Raw genomic sequence first — 16,473 nt, 5'->3', positions numbered from 1 at the left:
AAAACATAACACATACACATTTGGCGACAATACAAATTATCTTGGTATCCAATCGTCTTATCCTTGGAAAATATCATCTTGCTTTTGAAATAGAGTGGTCTGGCTCTTTGGGAATTGATCACTTCCCTTGGGGCCTTGACTCTTGAGTTGCTGAAACACCCATTAAAGCTTTAAATTCTAGCCTCCAAAGAGAAGGTCTGTCACTGGCCCTGAAATATGCATGCACTTACAACATCCTTAGCTAGTACATTTACACTCCCGCTGTGTGTCCGTATGGACTCGTGGCAGGGGTTGGGGGTGGGGAACAAGGAGGGGAGTGTAACAGCACATGGAGGAGAATCATGGCGTGATGCTCAGAAGCATAGGTAAAGAAGCAGCTTCTGATCTTACATATGAACATCTTACTCTTCAGCAAATAAATTGAAATGGAGAATCTCTGATCTTCTTAGTACATCCCGGGCAGGTCCAGTCCTCTGCCAACTCCATGTTGACTTTTCTTTTAGGGTGTCTATCCGTCCACTTTGTGTACCTGTGTATTTTTGTCATCTCGGGGCTCTTGCTGCGGTCGCTGGCTCTCTGAGGATCTCGTCATGTACCACACAGTGGACTTCCTTCTCCAAATCTCCTCATCAAATACATTTTTCTGTTGGTAACAAAAGTCTCTCAAGGTGTTAGTGACCCAGGGAGTTCGCCTTCCTAGTTCCTTCCCAGGCCTCTTTCTCAATCAGTTCTTCCTCTCCTCCTTTCCCAGGGAAGCTATCTATCTGCGTGTTCCAGAGATGGTGCTTTAGTTGCCAAAGGGCTCCCGAAGGTTCCCCCTGGTGTGTGAGCCCCCACCGAGCCTCCTTATGGCTGCCACTTCCAAACGTTCTTCTCTAGGTGGCCTTGGAAGGATCTCAACTTTTGCAGCCCTCAGATATCTATATATAGTTTTTACATTTCCTTTACCATGAACAGGCAACTCTAAGAGGCTTAGGACAACTAAACTATTCCAGCTACAAAGAAATGGCTTTCTGTTGGCCAAATCAATAGCATCACGAAAGGCCTGTGATGCTACTGTTTGGTGACCTCAGGTAAAAACGCAAACTGAATCGCTAGAGGGGTCAGTATTGATCCCTTCACTTCCTGGGAAGAATTATTTTTATGGTATTCACGTTTCCAAGAGCACACTGAGTTGATGTGAAGTATTAAAATATATGACAGAATAAGGTAAATAAACAACATAAATTGCCTTGTTTTTAAGGGTAGATTTGACACGTGAACAGAAAACTCTCCTAGGAAAGAAGAGATAAACAGCACAGCCCAGGGTAAAAGTTCTTCACCTGATGTGTAAACCTTGTGGGCACAACCGTGTTCTGTTGTGCAGGGAACAAACTGTTAGGGCTTAAGAAGTTCTTTCAAGCAGCCTTTTCCTTCACGTGAGATTAATTTTAAGTGGTTACTTAGGCATGACTTTAGCTTCCTTGTTTGACAGCTAAGGAGCTATCAGACTTCTAATTTGAATTTTACGAGTTACAGCTTCCATATTTACTTTTTCTAGGTCTTAATATTATAGTCACTTCTAGTTCCTGCTGAATAGGAGTTTTCTACAATTTTTATGACTCAACATGATTGTAGGTTCTGTTTCTGGATAAGTTACCTGACCCACCATAAATATGAAGTGGTGGATATGGGGCATAGGTCAAGAAAAAATACCTCTCCTTTAGTTAGTAATTTTATGTTTCTTATTGAGATGAGAAATACTTTTTAATAACTTCAGTGTTTTAAGGACATTATAACACACTTTTTAATTTATTTATTCAGTATCAATCAATTATTAATCAATGAATACTGTTTAGGGCCTACATTACATCAAGAGTTTTGTTAGGCGTCAGGGTTACAATAGTGAGCAAACACAAGTGTGTATTAAAAGTTTATATGAACGTAATGAAAATCCAAACGAGCGTACGTGAACAATAACAAAATCATAAAATTGAGTAAAAGACAAAAACATAACTATCTCTTCTTGATTTCCAGAAGCCATCTGGATTTCTCTCTTTATTGGATGAAGAAAGTCAAATGATGTGGTCGGTGGAACCAAATCTTCCCAAGAAGCTACAAAGTCTCCTAGAATCTTCAAACACAAATGCAGTCTATTCCCCCATGAAGGACGGAAACGGTAACGTTGCGCTCAAAGATCGGGGTGCAGCGTTCAGAGTCACGCACTATGCGGGAAGGGTAAGTCGAGTGGAGGCACGATGTTATCACATGCGGTAATGGACCAAACGTCTTGAGGACAAGCTTTAAAGTTTTAGACATTTTAGAGTTTATTATTTCAAGGAATGAAAGTTGGGTGAACAACCCACACAGTTTTACTCTTCTAAGCTATTTTATTTTAACCTGATGAGGACGTTGCGTCTTCAGAATGTGGGTGATAAAGCAGGCAGTCAGATCCTTCCGTAATGTTCCCCAGACTGTAACATAATGTGAGCACAAGGGCCTTGGATTCAATACAGAGAGGTCTGCTTTGAACTGTGGGATCCTTTCATTATCCAAACAAATACTGGTTTTCCGAGTTGACTTATCTTCAATATAGTTTTTAGCATTGTATTATTTTTCTCAAAGCACGCATCACCCTGAGTAAAGAAAGCTGCCCTCACGCTCTTCTCTCTTAAACACCTTCAAGGACCTCCTCTTACCTGTCTAGAAAAACCTCCCCCCTTAGGCTGGGCTAATATCCCAGGCTTCTCTGAGCTGATGCCAGTTATTTGAGCCATGGCTTATCCGTCACAACCCCCCTGTGCAAAACCTCTGTTCAGTTGACTTTCTCCAGTCCACTCACTGTTTCCTCCGTGTGCCTCCCGGCTTACACTCCTTCTGCACAAGCTTGAACTATCCTCCTTGTCTTCTTCACAAGGTCACATTGTAGCCACCTTTTGACATTTAAATCTACTTCCCCTTACCTCTGATCCAGCCCCCATCTGTGGTTACTATTGCAGTAACCACAGTGTATTTCGGATCATTTCAGTCAGTGTTTTTACTGAGATGCTGCTATGTGCTAAACCCAGAACATTAGAGAACCAAAGACGAATAAACCATATTCCTTGCCCCCAAACATCTTAGTCTCCATAAATAAGGAGAAGGTAAAGTAACCAATAATTATGATAGAATTTGTTTATAACAACCCTGGTAACAATAACAACGTTCTGCATTACCCTGGAGGAGGAAGTAATCATTTGGCTCCCAAAGAAAGTGCAGAAATACTTCCCGGAGGAGGGAAAATGTGACCCAGGCCTTCGGGGATGAGTGACAGTTCAGTAAGGATAACAGGAAGGAGGATTGCAGTGGAGACACAGACTTTCGAAGGAGGATGACAGGTGCATCCCCCCAGGATTCGGTGGCAGAGGGGCAGAACCCACTGTAGCGCTCAAGTGGAAAATAATGTGGTGTAGGAAGACAGTTGTCATGAGACTCTCAGTGGGACCTTGAGGAATGACTCAAAACCCCGGCATAGGACGGGCCTTCCAGCATGGCCGTGGCCTCCTCTTCGATCAGGAAGCTTCCAGCCAAACTGAGAACCTGCTGCTATGGGAACTGACTCTCAGTTCCTGCTACTGCCGACACCAGTCAAGTGCCCGTCCTCTGGCACTTGAATGTGGAAGAATCCGGTGACCCAGGGACCGGGCCTGGAGATCTCCACGCTCCGTGATATGCTAATCGGGCACAACAGAGAGGAAGCATGAGCCCCAGCATGTCTACTTTCTGAGTCTGTTGGAACCATGCTGTGCCAGGCCGGGGGAGGCTAACGAGCAATCAGACACTAGCTGCAAAGAAGTCTGGGAATTTTCCCGCCTTCTAATGTGTGCGGTACAAGAAGGAAGCTATTCCCGAGAGTGCCGGGGGCCATTCTGCCATGTCCACACACGCTGCATTTGGGAAATGGTATAAGAAGTGCAGTTTGGTCTGTAGAGATTGGCCGCTTTTAGCCAAATCGTGAAAAAACATGCATGTACTTCTCAGGACTCTGTCCTCTTGGCAGTGTTAACTCCCCAGATACTTTCAGACAGCGTGGGGGATGAAGAAAGGACAACAGAGGACACGATACGCGACAGCTTTTGGGGGGAAAGGAAGAGGGCTATGGAAACGCTCAAGCAAGGACCGCATTCGGATGATAGCAGAGGCACACACAGGTGGTGTTCTCTAGGGGACAGCGGGATGCTGACTGACAAGATGTCCAAGGCAGGAGAGGAGCCATCGCTTGAAGTGACAGAGGTCTCTCCCCCGACTGATGCATGGACAGGTCTAGTGCCGACCACGAGAGGAAACCCTGGGGAATCAAGGGGCAGCCTGGAAGGAAAGCTATTCAGTGCAGATGTTTCGAATTTGAGGTTTTTAATAGCAATGTCAATAGGATGCAACAAATAAAATAAAAGGGGTTGGCTGTTTTTAGAAACCTAGGCATAGTTTTGGAAATGTGTATTTTGAAAATTTCACTCAAGAAGAGTATGGAAAAGAAGAAACGTAGTAGGAAAGAGAATCCTGAAGACCGAGAGAAAAGGAGGGGGAATGGGGTCGGCAGGAAATAGACCTGAACAGGCCAGGTGGGCCAGGAGCACCCTGGGGGGATGTTGTAGCAGCATGGCAAGGTGTGATGAACCGAGATTTTACATACACACACACACACACACACACACACACACACACACACATTCCCAGAGTGTTATTAACTTATTCACTATCTTTTATATTTGAGAGAGTTAGCCTTTAAAATTTATTTTATTTTATTTTATTTTTTTGGAGAGAGAAAGAGTGCGTGTATGCATGCACACAGGCACAAGCAGGGAAGGGGCAGGTGGAGAGAGAGAATCCCAAGCAGGATCCTTGCTCGGTGTGGAGCTTGACTCAGGGCTTGATCCCACAACACTGGGATCATGACCTGGGCCGAAATCAAACGTCGGATACTCAACCGACTGAGCCACCAGGCGGCCCTAATTTTTTTTTTTGAACAGTAGCAATCTTCTAGTCCTGTATATGAATTCTCTAATATATATTTTCTTCATATCTAGCATTTATTGAATTCATAAGCTTTAAATGAAATGCTACAATAAGATATAACTAGTGATTTTGGAAAATTATTTTCCTGTTTTCTTCCAAGTGTCATGGAACCTATCTTAAGTCAGTCTATACCTGACCAGCCTCCTAAGTCTGTATGTATAGAATCTTGGAAATGTATTAGATTGTTTGATAAACGCCACTTGCATTAGACTGAACAAGACCAAGCTTTGGAATAATATTTTGTTAATTATTTTATGTTTGCCTCTAAATATTATTCTACAAGCTCTTAATAGAATTTCAGTTTCAATTGTGTTTTAAAAATTGGGGGAACAAACAATGAATAGTTTGAGTAAGTACAGTTATTTCCAGCTCTGATAGCAATAAAGCAAAGCAGAGCAAATCAATCGATTAGCCGCCACAGGGCCGAACCCCGTGGAATCATGAATTTTTCTGTAAAAGTGCCTTTATGTTTTAAGCAGGATTTTCCACAATTGGAGTCAATTTTGTGGTTTTATAAAAATCTCTCATTTCACTGAGATCTCCTAATGAGTCTTACTTAGCCCAAGGACTCCCTAAGGACTTGTTCACATGTTGCAGTATAGATTATATGTAATTTGTGGCAATATGTCAAGCCATATGCCATTCTAATCATCAGATGTAGCTACATATACTTAATTTTGAGCTATTGCATTTTCAAGAAAAGCAGCATATTCTACATTTTATAAATCAAGAGACGTAGCAAAGAGCTCATTGGTTTAGAGACCGTACGCAAGGTCTGTTTTGGACGGTAGTATGAGCATTCCTAAATAGCCCTTTGGTGATCAAGTTGACCCCAAGGAAGAGCTCAATGGTTCTGGGGTCTCTTGAATTTCTTTGTGGCCTCTTCTCTGGCCAGATGGGTGGGCTAGAGCATCTCTCCCATCACTACCTGCCCTTCCATGACTGGTTTACCTGGTTTGGTTAGTGGAAACTTGCCCCTCACAAGAAGGATGATCATTAAGGCTGGTAATGATATTGACATCTAGCCCCCCAGGGTGGACTCACCCATCTGACTGTTCTACTTTTAAGTACAAGTTGCTGCCATGCTTCTGAATCTTGTCTGGAGCAGAGGCTCATAGGTCCTTTTAGAAATGTTTAAGAAACACTATTTGAATTATAGCTGAAGATCTTTCCTAAACACATTTGAATTTTTCATTACTCATAGGAGCCTGGTGTATTTTCCAATCTCCATTACAGAAATATTTTAAAGTAAATGGGAAGAGGTTGCGCATGAAATATTAACAGGGTCTCATTAAGGAGCATGAATCTGAATTAAAGAAGGCAGAGGGGTTTTTTGTTGTTATTTGTTTTAGCAAATTTTAAATCATATATGGATTAGCTGTTTTAGGAATTGCTCTTGAATTTCCACTGGTGATTTAAATGATGGATAAGCATTAAATCCAGAAGTGTGTCTAATTTTATTGGCTTTTAAAATTAAGAATCTTGAAAGAAAGAAGAATTATGATTTGGAAGAAGACATTGGCTCTCAGGAAATTTGAATTTCCATTAAGGTGATTCTGAACTAACTCTAATGGGAAATAGTATTTTGAAGGTCCTAAATTTTAATGTAAGAAAAGTGAATAGATTAGGAGATACTAAAGCAATCTGAAGTAATAAAAATTAAATTAATGAAAATACAGGTCAAAGTAATAGTTATAAAATGTATGATGCCTGCCTATCTGACCTTTGTTGTCTGCTCATAATGCCTCTGTCTGAAAGTTGTTTATTGTGATAATTTATTGTATGACAAAGTGATTGTCTTTGGATCCCAGATAAGTGTCCTATTATGTGAGTGGCCTGGTTTATACAAATCAAGTTGGTGATACTGTTCTTGCCTGAGATGATGTGTCTGCGTTTCAGCCTCCTTCTCTTCCTTAAATATTGTAGTGGGCTGAACAGCAGCCCCCAAAAGATATGGCCATGTGCTCATCCCTAGGATCTGTGAATGGAATCTTATTTGGAAAAAAAGATCTTTGCTTATGTAATGAAATACAGGATCTTGAGGTGAGGAAATTAACCTGGATTATCTGGGGGAACTCTAAGTCCAAGGACAAGTGTGCTTATGAGGCAGAGAGACTTGAGAGAGAAAAGGAGGCCATGTAGATGTGGAGGCAGGGAATGGAGAGTTGCCAGCACAGGGCCGGGAACTTCAGGGCCATCAGAAGCTAGAAAAGGTGGAATTTCTTTACCACATTTGATTCATTTGAAAGTGAGCCCTACCTTTCTCCACCTCTCTTTTTGCTTGTGCGGTTTTCTTCACCTAAGATGCCCCTTTCCTATCTTTCCAAACCTTATCCGTCTTAGGAGCAAGTTCTTAGCCTAATCCAGACGTCATTGATCTCTCCCTTCCCTAATCAATAGTGATGTCTGATGCTTGCGTAGCATTTTCTGATGATAACGTGCTCCGGAGACATTATCTCCACAACCTCGTGTATAAACATTGCTGTGTCAGTTTTCGAGGTAAGTAAGCCTTGGTGAAGTTCAGAGGTTCATCAAGGGTTGAACAGCTTTGCATGAGTCTCCTGGGGTTTCCTTAGCAAAGTCCTACACGCCGGGTGGCCTGACGCAGCAGAAATTGATCCCCACTGTTCCAGAGGCCAGAATCCAAAATCAAGGGTCAGCAGGGTTGGCTCCTTTGGCAGGGTCCAAGAGAAATATGTTCCAGGCTTCTCTCCTGGCTTCTGGTGGTTGCCAGCAGTCAACGGGGCTTGGCTTGTAGACACAACTCCCAATCTCTGCCTCTGTCTTCACGTGGCTTCCTCTCCTCTTCTTTAAAGATGCCAGGTGTTGGATTTAGGGCCCACCCCATCTTATGATGTAATCACACCTTTGAAAGACCTTATTTCCAATCAAGGTCACATTGTGGGGTTCTGGGTGGACACAGGTCTTGAGGGTACACGACTCAACCCACCATGGGGTGGGGGTCATAACACCATATTTCACTTCCCATTTCCAGGACCACGTTTCCCCGTCTCCACCATGGTGTGTATGAATTTCTTAAAGTGTTCGTTTTCTGTAGTCATAGAATCCATGTGGTGTGGTAGAGAAGATACACAAGGTACATGGGGACTCCGTGGCCAGGACTTTGAGGAGGACAGACACCGACCCTCAGCTGCCACATTCACAAAGTTTGTAATTAAAGAGAATATCACTGTATGGGGTGCCTGGGTGGCTCAGTCGGTTGAGCGTCCGACTTCGGCTCAGGTCACGATCTCGCGGTGTGTGAGTTCGAGCCCCGCGTCGGGCTCTGGGCTGATGGTTCAGAGCCTGGAGCCTGCTTCCGATTCTGTGTCTCGCTCTCTCTCTGCACCTCCCCCGTTCATGCTCTGTCTCTCTCTGTCTCAAAAATAAATAAACGTTAAAAAAAAATTAAAAAAAAAGAGAATATCACTGTTAATCTCATAAACCTGTTCTGAAGGTCACGTGTTGGGCAAGAAATCAATGCACGTGTGATTACTTTGAGATGTTGCATCAAACATGAGTCATATTTCCCCACCAATAGCTGAAGGTCTCTCCGTGAAAGAGTGCCACTGTATTTAGCAGAATTTTGAACTCCTCAATAACAGAGAAAGAAGAGAAAATATTTCCTGGATCTTCTCATCAACTGGGTATATTTTCAGATGAGACTGTTAGGAGCCCAACTGACTGGCTCAAATAAAGTGAATGATCAAATGTCTTCCAGTGGTTAAAAAGTACATTTGTTAATTTTTATATCTTAGTAATGTACTCTGTACATAAAGCAATGTTTTGCAAGTCATGTTAGATTATTTATTTTTATTTATTATAGTGTAATTAGTATCACCTCAGCAGATGATAGGGAAAAATGTAACCAAAATTCTATTATGGTATTTTCTTGCTCTTCCTATCGTGCTTGAAAAACTTTAGTGGCAAGTAAGTGCAGAAATAGAGCTATTTCTCTATCTGTGAAAATTGTAGTAGAAGAGAAAACTTTTAGATAATGTTTTTTAATATGTTTAATATTCATTTTATTTTTTAATTTTTTTTAATGTTTATTTACTTTTGACAGACAGAACATGGGCGGGGGAGGGGCAGAGAGAGAGGGAGACACAGAACCCGAAGCAGGCTCCAGGCTCTGAGCTGTCAGCACAGAGCCCAACGTGGCCTTGAACTCATGAACTGTGAGATCGTGACCTGAGCTGAAGTCGGATGCTTAACCAACTGAGCCCCTAGATAATGTTTTCACTTACATTAATGCGACATCCTGTTTTTCACCGAATATACAGGTTATTTTCATAAGTAGCTCTACTTTGATCTAAGAATTTTTGTAAAAAATTATATTCTTTATCATTTAGCTTTATGACTAATATTTTAATGGAGCAAAGAGGCATGTAAAGTTTTACTGCAGATGTTAGAAGATCCTTTCCATATTATCTGCCTTAAGGGAATTAAAGCATTCTCTGCAACTTGTATGCTACATATTATAGGATGTAATTTTATGACAGATTGAAAATATATTGCCCCCTTATATAATGTGCTGGCAGATGTGTCTTTCTGTGGGTAGATTTTGATTGTTTTCATCCGGATTCTTTTTCCATCCCCTAAACTGCATCCCTGCAGGTAAAATTGTAATCCCAGACACGCAGACCTTGATCATTAGTGTTCGTGTCACTGATTTCTACAGGCCTTTATGAGAAGCTTTATGAGAACCATATTACTAAAACATTGCTGATAGGAGTGATGTGAGGGAATGATGATGTTACTGATTTGTGGCCAGTCTATAAAGCATCTGAGTGTTTTCTTTTCTTTCCTTCTCCTTGAAGAAGAGCTACCCCTGTCATTGAATAAACTAAAATTGAAATGTATCAGGTAAATGGATGCTGTTACTCAGATCTCTGGGAAGTCAAGATCTTTGTCTCAGGGACACTGCAGGAGACTGACAGCCAGCCTCCTTGCCCTTAGACATATTTACGTAACATGTATGCAGGGGAAATCTTAGCCTGTTCGATTTTCCCATTCCACCTGTGCCAGGAACACCTTCTGTAGCTTGTCAGCTGGCCTTCACCCCAGAGATTTGTGGGAGACACAATGTGCCCCAGAAGACTTGGAAAGTGAACCTTTAAATCAAAAGAAAAAGGAGGTGAACTAATCAATAGGGAGCCATCCATTCATCTCCCTTTCTTTTCTCCAGGCAGAATCCCCAGACATAACAATGAAATCTGTCTGGTCCAAGCCAAACTGGTGCTATTGAAGGATATTTGACAAAGGTATCTTGACCGACACAGGATGAACGTAATTTACATCTGTGTTTGTTCACCTCTGGGGCAGCCTTGTGGAAAAATAAAAATTAACTCCACAAGACTCCTGGTGCTCTGTTGCTCGTATCAGTTTTGCCTTTGGCATAAATTTTTGTAGGAGACATGATAAACGTTTCCTAATCCAGGGTTTTGTCTGGAAGAGAAAATGCAGGATCTCATTTAGGGAATCTTACTGTTCCTTCAAAGATTTAATAGGTTTTGCTACCTTCCTGGACTGACAGAAAGTTATAAATAAGTAACTTTAGGTTTCCTAGACTATTGATGTCTAATCATTAGTTGATTGTTGTTTTTTTTTTCCTTGAAAGAAACCATTGAGGCTTATTTGTAAGTTTCAGGTATAGAAATTTCAAGGCAATGTCTATATTCAGATTCCAGATAAGGACCCTTAACAATTATACTATGTGCTCCTAACTTTCTTTATTAGTATTTATGACTTAAAGTCAATCAGAATGTAAGCAAACATTACTGTTAGAGATAATCACTTAATGGAAAAGTAAAAAACAGAAGCCTCTGCCTATAAATATTGATGGCCATAGAGAGATCAATTTACCACTGCACGTGAAATCGAGACTCTTTTCAGCAAACCTCAGATAGAAAGCTGAAACCACACATGAGAAATTGTCAGACCCATTTGTATCTGCCTGAAGATGATCTTTACTTTCTTTTCCTAAAACCCATTCTTTACGTCCATTCTGATGTGATGTACTGTATTCAAGAGTATATTCCAAGGTTGCGCATTTTTGTCACTTGGTAATCCCAACCACGTCTTCTCTGGAAATTACATTTTGCATCATGTAAATAACATGGTAGAGAAAGGGATTGTAAATTTGAGAAGTGAATTTGCTTGCATTCCGCAAATACCAGTGTTTCCCAGGAGAGTATTTTCTGTCTCCTTCTAGGACTTTATACACCCTCATGATTCAGTGTCGTGCATGAGGTGACTCCCGAAACTCCCGTCTGTTTGTCTGCGGGCTTCACACCTGCGTATGTGCTAGTTAAGACCTCTCCTTGGCTGGCGTCTTCAGTTGAGCCGATCCAGAAGCAACCGCACTAGATCCCCTAGCCACCTCCCACACCCCCCTCCCTCTCAACCCACTTCAAAAAACATAACACAGTAAAACTGATTTTCCATATTTGCCTCACTTGTCAACTCTGGTACAATCAGAAGCCCATTTAATTGCCAAATACAGAGCCCCCCGCCCCTGTCTCCGCTGCTCACTCTAGAATCCAAATGTGGATCCAAATCCCTTCTTGCTCCAGTACCCTGGTTCACGGCCACGTACGTACCCACTGCCCCCGTCCCCTGCCACCGACTGACGGGAGACGCTCTAGTTTACCAATAAAGCACTGAATGAGGAGTTTTCCTTAAAAGTGGGTTCACGGCTATTCTTTCGTTCCTCTCTCTGTTCCTCTGGTGGCACTCTTCAGAGCTAAATGTGGTTCCTCTTCTTCGCGTGTTAATAACAGACAGGCTCGTGGCAGTGACGGCTGCTCGTCCTCATCAGCTTTTCCTAAACTGGCGTTGTAAGCCTTTTCACCACCGAGCTGATGTCTCCCTGCTGGAAGAAGAAAGTCTGCTTTTCCTTTAAAAAAACAGATCTTCCTGATCATTCTACCACTCTTGCTCTTCCTGTACCTCGTAGTTGAGCACACGCAAGTCGGGATGTGATCAGATTCCATCTGATGTCTGGCTCAGGCCACGTTTGAAAATATGTTCAGCAGAAACGGTCTTTTCTTTGGAAGCAGATAAAAACCCAGGCAGCTCCAGGGAGATTTCTGGTCTCTGTCCAGTAACAGGACACCCTTCATTGGCTTTCACTGGCACCCACAGACCAGGTTCAATAACGAAGAACTGGTAGTCCTTTTTAGTTATCGTAATTAGAAAGGTTAGGCCCCTCCAGCCTCGGCCACAGAGGACGGTTTGTGCAGTGGCCGCCACGGGAGTCCTGTCTTGTCTCCTTCCTTGTGTTGCGTGGTCTTCCTTGTGTTGCGAACACCTTTCAGGGTTCGGGGCTGTCCCTGCCCCCGTGCTTTCACGTGTCTCTGAGACACTCAGCCACTGGGGACCTCTGACACCCTCCCCGGGCACTAGGTGCTGCTGAGCCCTTGGGCTGCCTGCCCCCACCTGGCCCTGCTCTCTGGTGTTCATTCACACAGGGTGTCTGCCCTGGGCTCCATGATTTCCAGCCCCAGCTCGCGTCCCCTTGGCCAGGATGTCACGTGACTGGGGCTTATGGACCACATGTCCTTTGTAGATCATCAGAAATATAATATGTTTGGGGTGCCTGGGTAACTCAGTTGGTTAAGCGTCCGACTTTGGCTCAGGTCATGATCCCGCACTTTGTGGGTTTGAGCCCCGCATTGGGCTCCGTGCTGACAGCTCGGAGCCTGGAGCCTGCTTCAAATTCTGTATCTCTCTCTCTCTCTCCCTCTCTCTGCCCCTCCCCTGCTTGCACTCTGTCTTCCCAAGATAAATAAATATTAAAAAATTAAAGAATATATATAATATGTTCTGTGCTCTCCACGTTCGAGAGCAGACAAGAGCTCCTGTCCCCGAAGCAGGGGCTGTTCCTTCGCCCCCATCACCTGCCCATTTCTGTTTTTGTGCTTCTCCCCTGAAGCTTAGCGGGCAGGGGGAGAAACTGTAAAAGCATTTACGGCCATATTTGCATGGGGCTAATGCAATTACTACTGTGTACGAGAGCAAGAGATCTCGAACTAGGTATGAGAGCCAGAGATCAATACATCCATAGAGGTAGACCTAGATATATAAATCAGTTACACTAGATAGATGATGATAGATAGATACATAGATAGATAGACAGACAAAGTAAATGCACACATACACATAAATCGAATACCAGTGCTGCCAGAAACTCACAAAAGCTGTCCATGCTCTAATCTGGGTATCCCGGAATGCCTGAATTGTCACTGAAGGTGGCTCCCTTACAGAAACTTTAGCTTCTAACACTTCAACTTTGTGGGAATGCAGATTTCCATATTAGAAATACATTGTTTCGGGGCGCCTGGGTGGCGCAGTCGGTTAACCGTCCGACTTCAGCCAGGTCACGATCTCGCGGTCCGTGAGTTCGAGCCCCGCGTCAGGCTCTGGGCTGATGGCTCGGAGCCTGGAGCCTGTTTCCGATTCTGTGTCTTCCTCTCTCTCTGCCCCTCCCCCATTCATGCTCTGTCTCTCTCTGTCCCAAAAATAAATAAAAAACGGAAAAAAAAAAAAAAAAAAAAAGAAATTGTTTCAGGACGCCTGGGTGGCTCAGTCAGTTGAGCCTCCGACTTCAGCTCAGGTCATGATCTCGTGGTTCGTGAGTTCAAACCCCGCGTCGGACTCTGTGCTGACCAGCTCGGAGCCTGGAGCCTGCTTCGGATTCCGTGTCTCTCTCTCTCTGCCCTTTTCCCACTTGTGTTCTGTCTCTGCCTGTCTCTCTCTCTCTCTCAAAAATAAATAAACATTAAAAAATTTAAAAAGAAATACTTTATTTATATGATAATCTAACTAACAGTTTGGTCTGTCCTTAGCTCACTGCCTTCCTAAGGAGAATGTGCGCGCTGTTGAAAACTGCCCCATTCTAATGCCGTGTGTTTTGTGCAGGCTGTGGACGATGTCTTAGCTAGATAAGAGTGAAAGTGGGGGGAAATGAACACACCAGCAGTCTCAGTAGCGAACCTCTGAGCGAGGCCCTGAAAGGTCCCCCGAGAATTTTCCACGGTGGCCTGGTGCCTAGATGCTTGTCTGCTCACTCCTGATCCCGCCTGCAGTAAAGCCTGGGAGTTGTCACAGTTACGTGTCCAGCCTACAGTGCAATGTCTGCTTGTGTTCATTCCTCCTCCTCTCACCCGTGAGGCTGCACGTCCCTGTCCAGGTGCTGAGGTCCACTGTGCTCACTCCACAGGGTTCACGTAAGGGCACACATGAGATGCCCTGGCACACACGGTCCTTTGGGAATGACTAGTTCTTAGCGCTTTGTTCCACTGCCTTCTCTCAGCCCTGCCAGGCCCTGCATCATTCTCTTTGCTTTTCTTTTCACCTTCGAAGTTTTGTTCTCTTTCTTCAGGTGCTTTGCACAGTGATGAACATGGTTATCTATCCCTGTCGTTTCCTGAGCTTCAGAACAGGTGGGCCATTAGCACCAAAACAGGAATAGCCAGAGTGAGCACCTGGGAACAGGGGGGCTGGGGGCAGGGAGTCAGTCGGGGTGCAGTCTGGAGGGGAAACTGCACCAAATAGTCAAGGAGAAGGAGCAGAGTACGGAGAATAGCTTCCATAGGCAACATGGAGACAGACAAGTGACATCGAGGTGACCAGAGACTTGTCCCAGGGGAAGCGACTACCACCTCCGAGACCAGAAAAAGAAAGGAAGAGGAGATACCCCGGATGCTGTCGCTGAGGGCAGCGTGCCCCAGGAGAACTGGGGCCTGGGAGAGAGGGCTCTGGGGTTAAGAACGGAATGACTGTGCTGGGACGGAACAGTCTCTCTGAGGGTTCTCCCCTCTTTTTTCTCCAGCCTGTGGCTCCTGCTGCAGCCTGGCTACAGGCCTGGGTCTGACCAACGCTGGGCAGACGAGGGCAGTTCCCCGGCCAGCAGACTGTGCAAGTAAATAGGACAGGGCATCCCCAATCACATCACAATGTGTGGCCGGTCCTTTTTTTCCTTGAGGAGCGTACATAGACAAGAATCAATTTGCTAGATGACAGATTAATATTGGCTTTCTCTGAGAAAAGGGATTGTTTACTTTATTTTCACTTCATTATTTTTATCATTTTCCCAATTTTATAAACACACGTGTGTTGCATTTTATAAGGTGTTTGTAAAATATAAAAGCTTGTGAAAAGACTTGCCCCTAGCTGTTTTCCTTGATTTGTTTTTCCAAATGCAGTCTTTGAACCCTGACAATGTCCTCAATCTGATGGAGACTGCATGTGGTCACCTTGGCTCTTAGCCACATCGGAGGCCAATCTGAACGTGTAAGTAGATGCTATCTACATGTGCCCATTTACTCTGTTCATGCATAGCCCGGTCCCCTTCCCTTAACATAATTTCCTGTATCGTGGGCTATGCTGATAAAATCACCAAACGTCAGTGTGAACTGGCCCCAGTGAACATTAAACTGAATAAAGAAGGAACTGATTTTCAGAGAAGCTGCCGTGCCTGCAGCGAAGGATCCGGGCGTCCCATAAGTGTGTTTTAGGTCGGCGGGTAGAAACTAGAGTGAGAAGTCTTCTTTAGGACCCTGGGTCCGTCCCCCCGCTTCTGCGGTAGTACGCCCTTTTTATTCTTATTTCCCCAAACTGCCAGCACAGGCTGTGGCTTCCGTCGGGTACCACGACAATCAGTTGAAAAGCACCGAGTTCTCTCACTACTGTCTCAGATAAAAATGATTGAAACTCCTGTCTCTGGAGCTCACAGCTGTTTACAAAACGCTAACTATCCTAAGTGGGGGGCGGGGGGGAGGGGAAAGGTTGGCATTGCGTATAATTATAGTGTAAGTCTCATTTTCAACTGATCGGCAATTTTAAAATATGCCAATATCTACTGGAATCACTGTTCTATATCTAAAATGCCCAGGAAACACTTCTCTGCAAACCCCATCCCTGGGCCCCCTTGCTTGTTGCCGGCATCACATGGAGATTCCCAGAGCAGCCTAGGCCACCGATCCCTGGAGCCGTGATTCTCCTACTTGAAGGTGCACCAGAAATCAACTGGGAGCGAGTGAGAAATGCAGGTTCCTTGGTTCCACTCGCACAAGTGATGAGTAAAGAGGCCCGGGAGGGAGTCTAAAGTATGTGGTGTGTATTCGGCCCCAGAGAATGTCCTCTGGTGGGCAATCTGCGAAGCATGTTTGCAGAGACACTGGGGGTATTAGTGCATGGTAGGTGCTCAGGAGCCCTCCCACCTTTGGCTTCGGGTTCCTTGGCGATTTCACCAAGCAATGAGCGTGGCAGCCTTCAGTCGGGAAGAGAGTGCATGTGGTTGGCATTTCCTAAGTCTTCTTTGTGGACCCAGGAAACGAGGTAGCTGGATGAGGCGTGATTCGTAGCCATGGTGAAAGCTTTATTCTTTTACATATATAGCTAACATAATTTGTCTCTTAATTGTGTGTAGTGTAG

At 44.1% G+C, this 16,473-nt stretch overlaps 1 protein-coding gene across 2 annotated transcripts in view; it reads left to right on the top strand.

Moving 5' to 3' along the window:
* MYO16 (myosin XVI) overlaps window positions 1–16,473 on the top strand; it is a 616,506-nt gene that overhangs the window by 442,528 nt on the left and 157,505 nt on the right. For both annotated transcript variants that reach the window (XM_058742988.1, XM_058742979.1), the window contains exon 23: window positions 2,017–2,217. In XM_058742988.1, the coding sequence (XP_058598971.1) occupies window positions 2,017–2,217 (201 nt within the window). The remainder of the gene's footprint in view (window positions 1–2,016; window positions 2,218–16,473) is intronic.

Source organism: Neofelis nebulosa, chromosome 1 (assembly GCF_028018385.1).
Source record: "Neofelis nebulosa isolate mNeoNeb1 chromosome 1, mNeoNeb1.pri, whole genome shotgun sequence".
Taxonomy (NCBI): Eukaryota; Metazoa; Chordata; class Mammalia; order Carnivora; family Felidae; genus Neofelis; species Neofelis nebulosa.
Note: the sequence above shows the minus strand (reverse complement) of the source record. Positions and strands in the feature narration are given on the sequence as shown.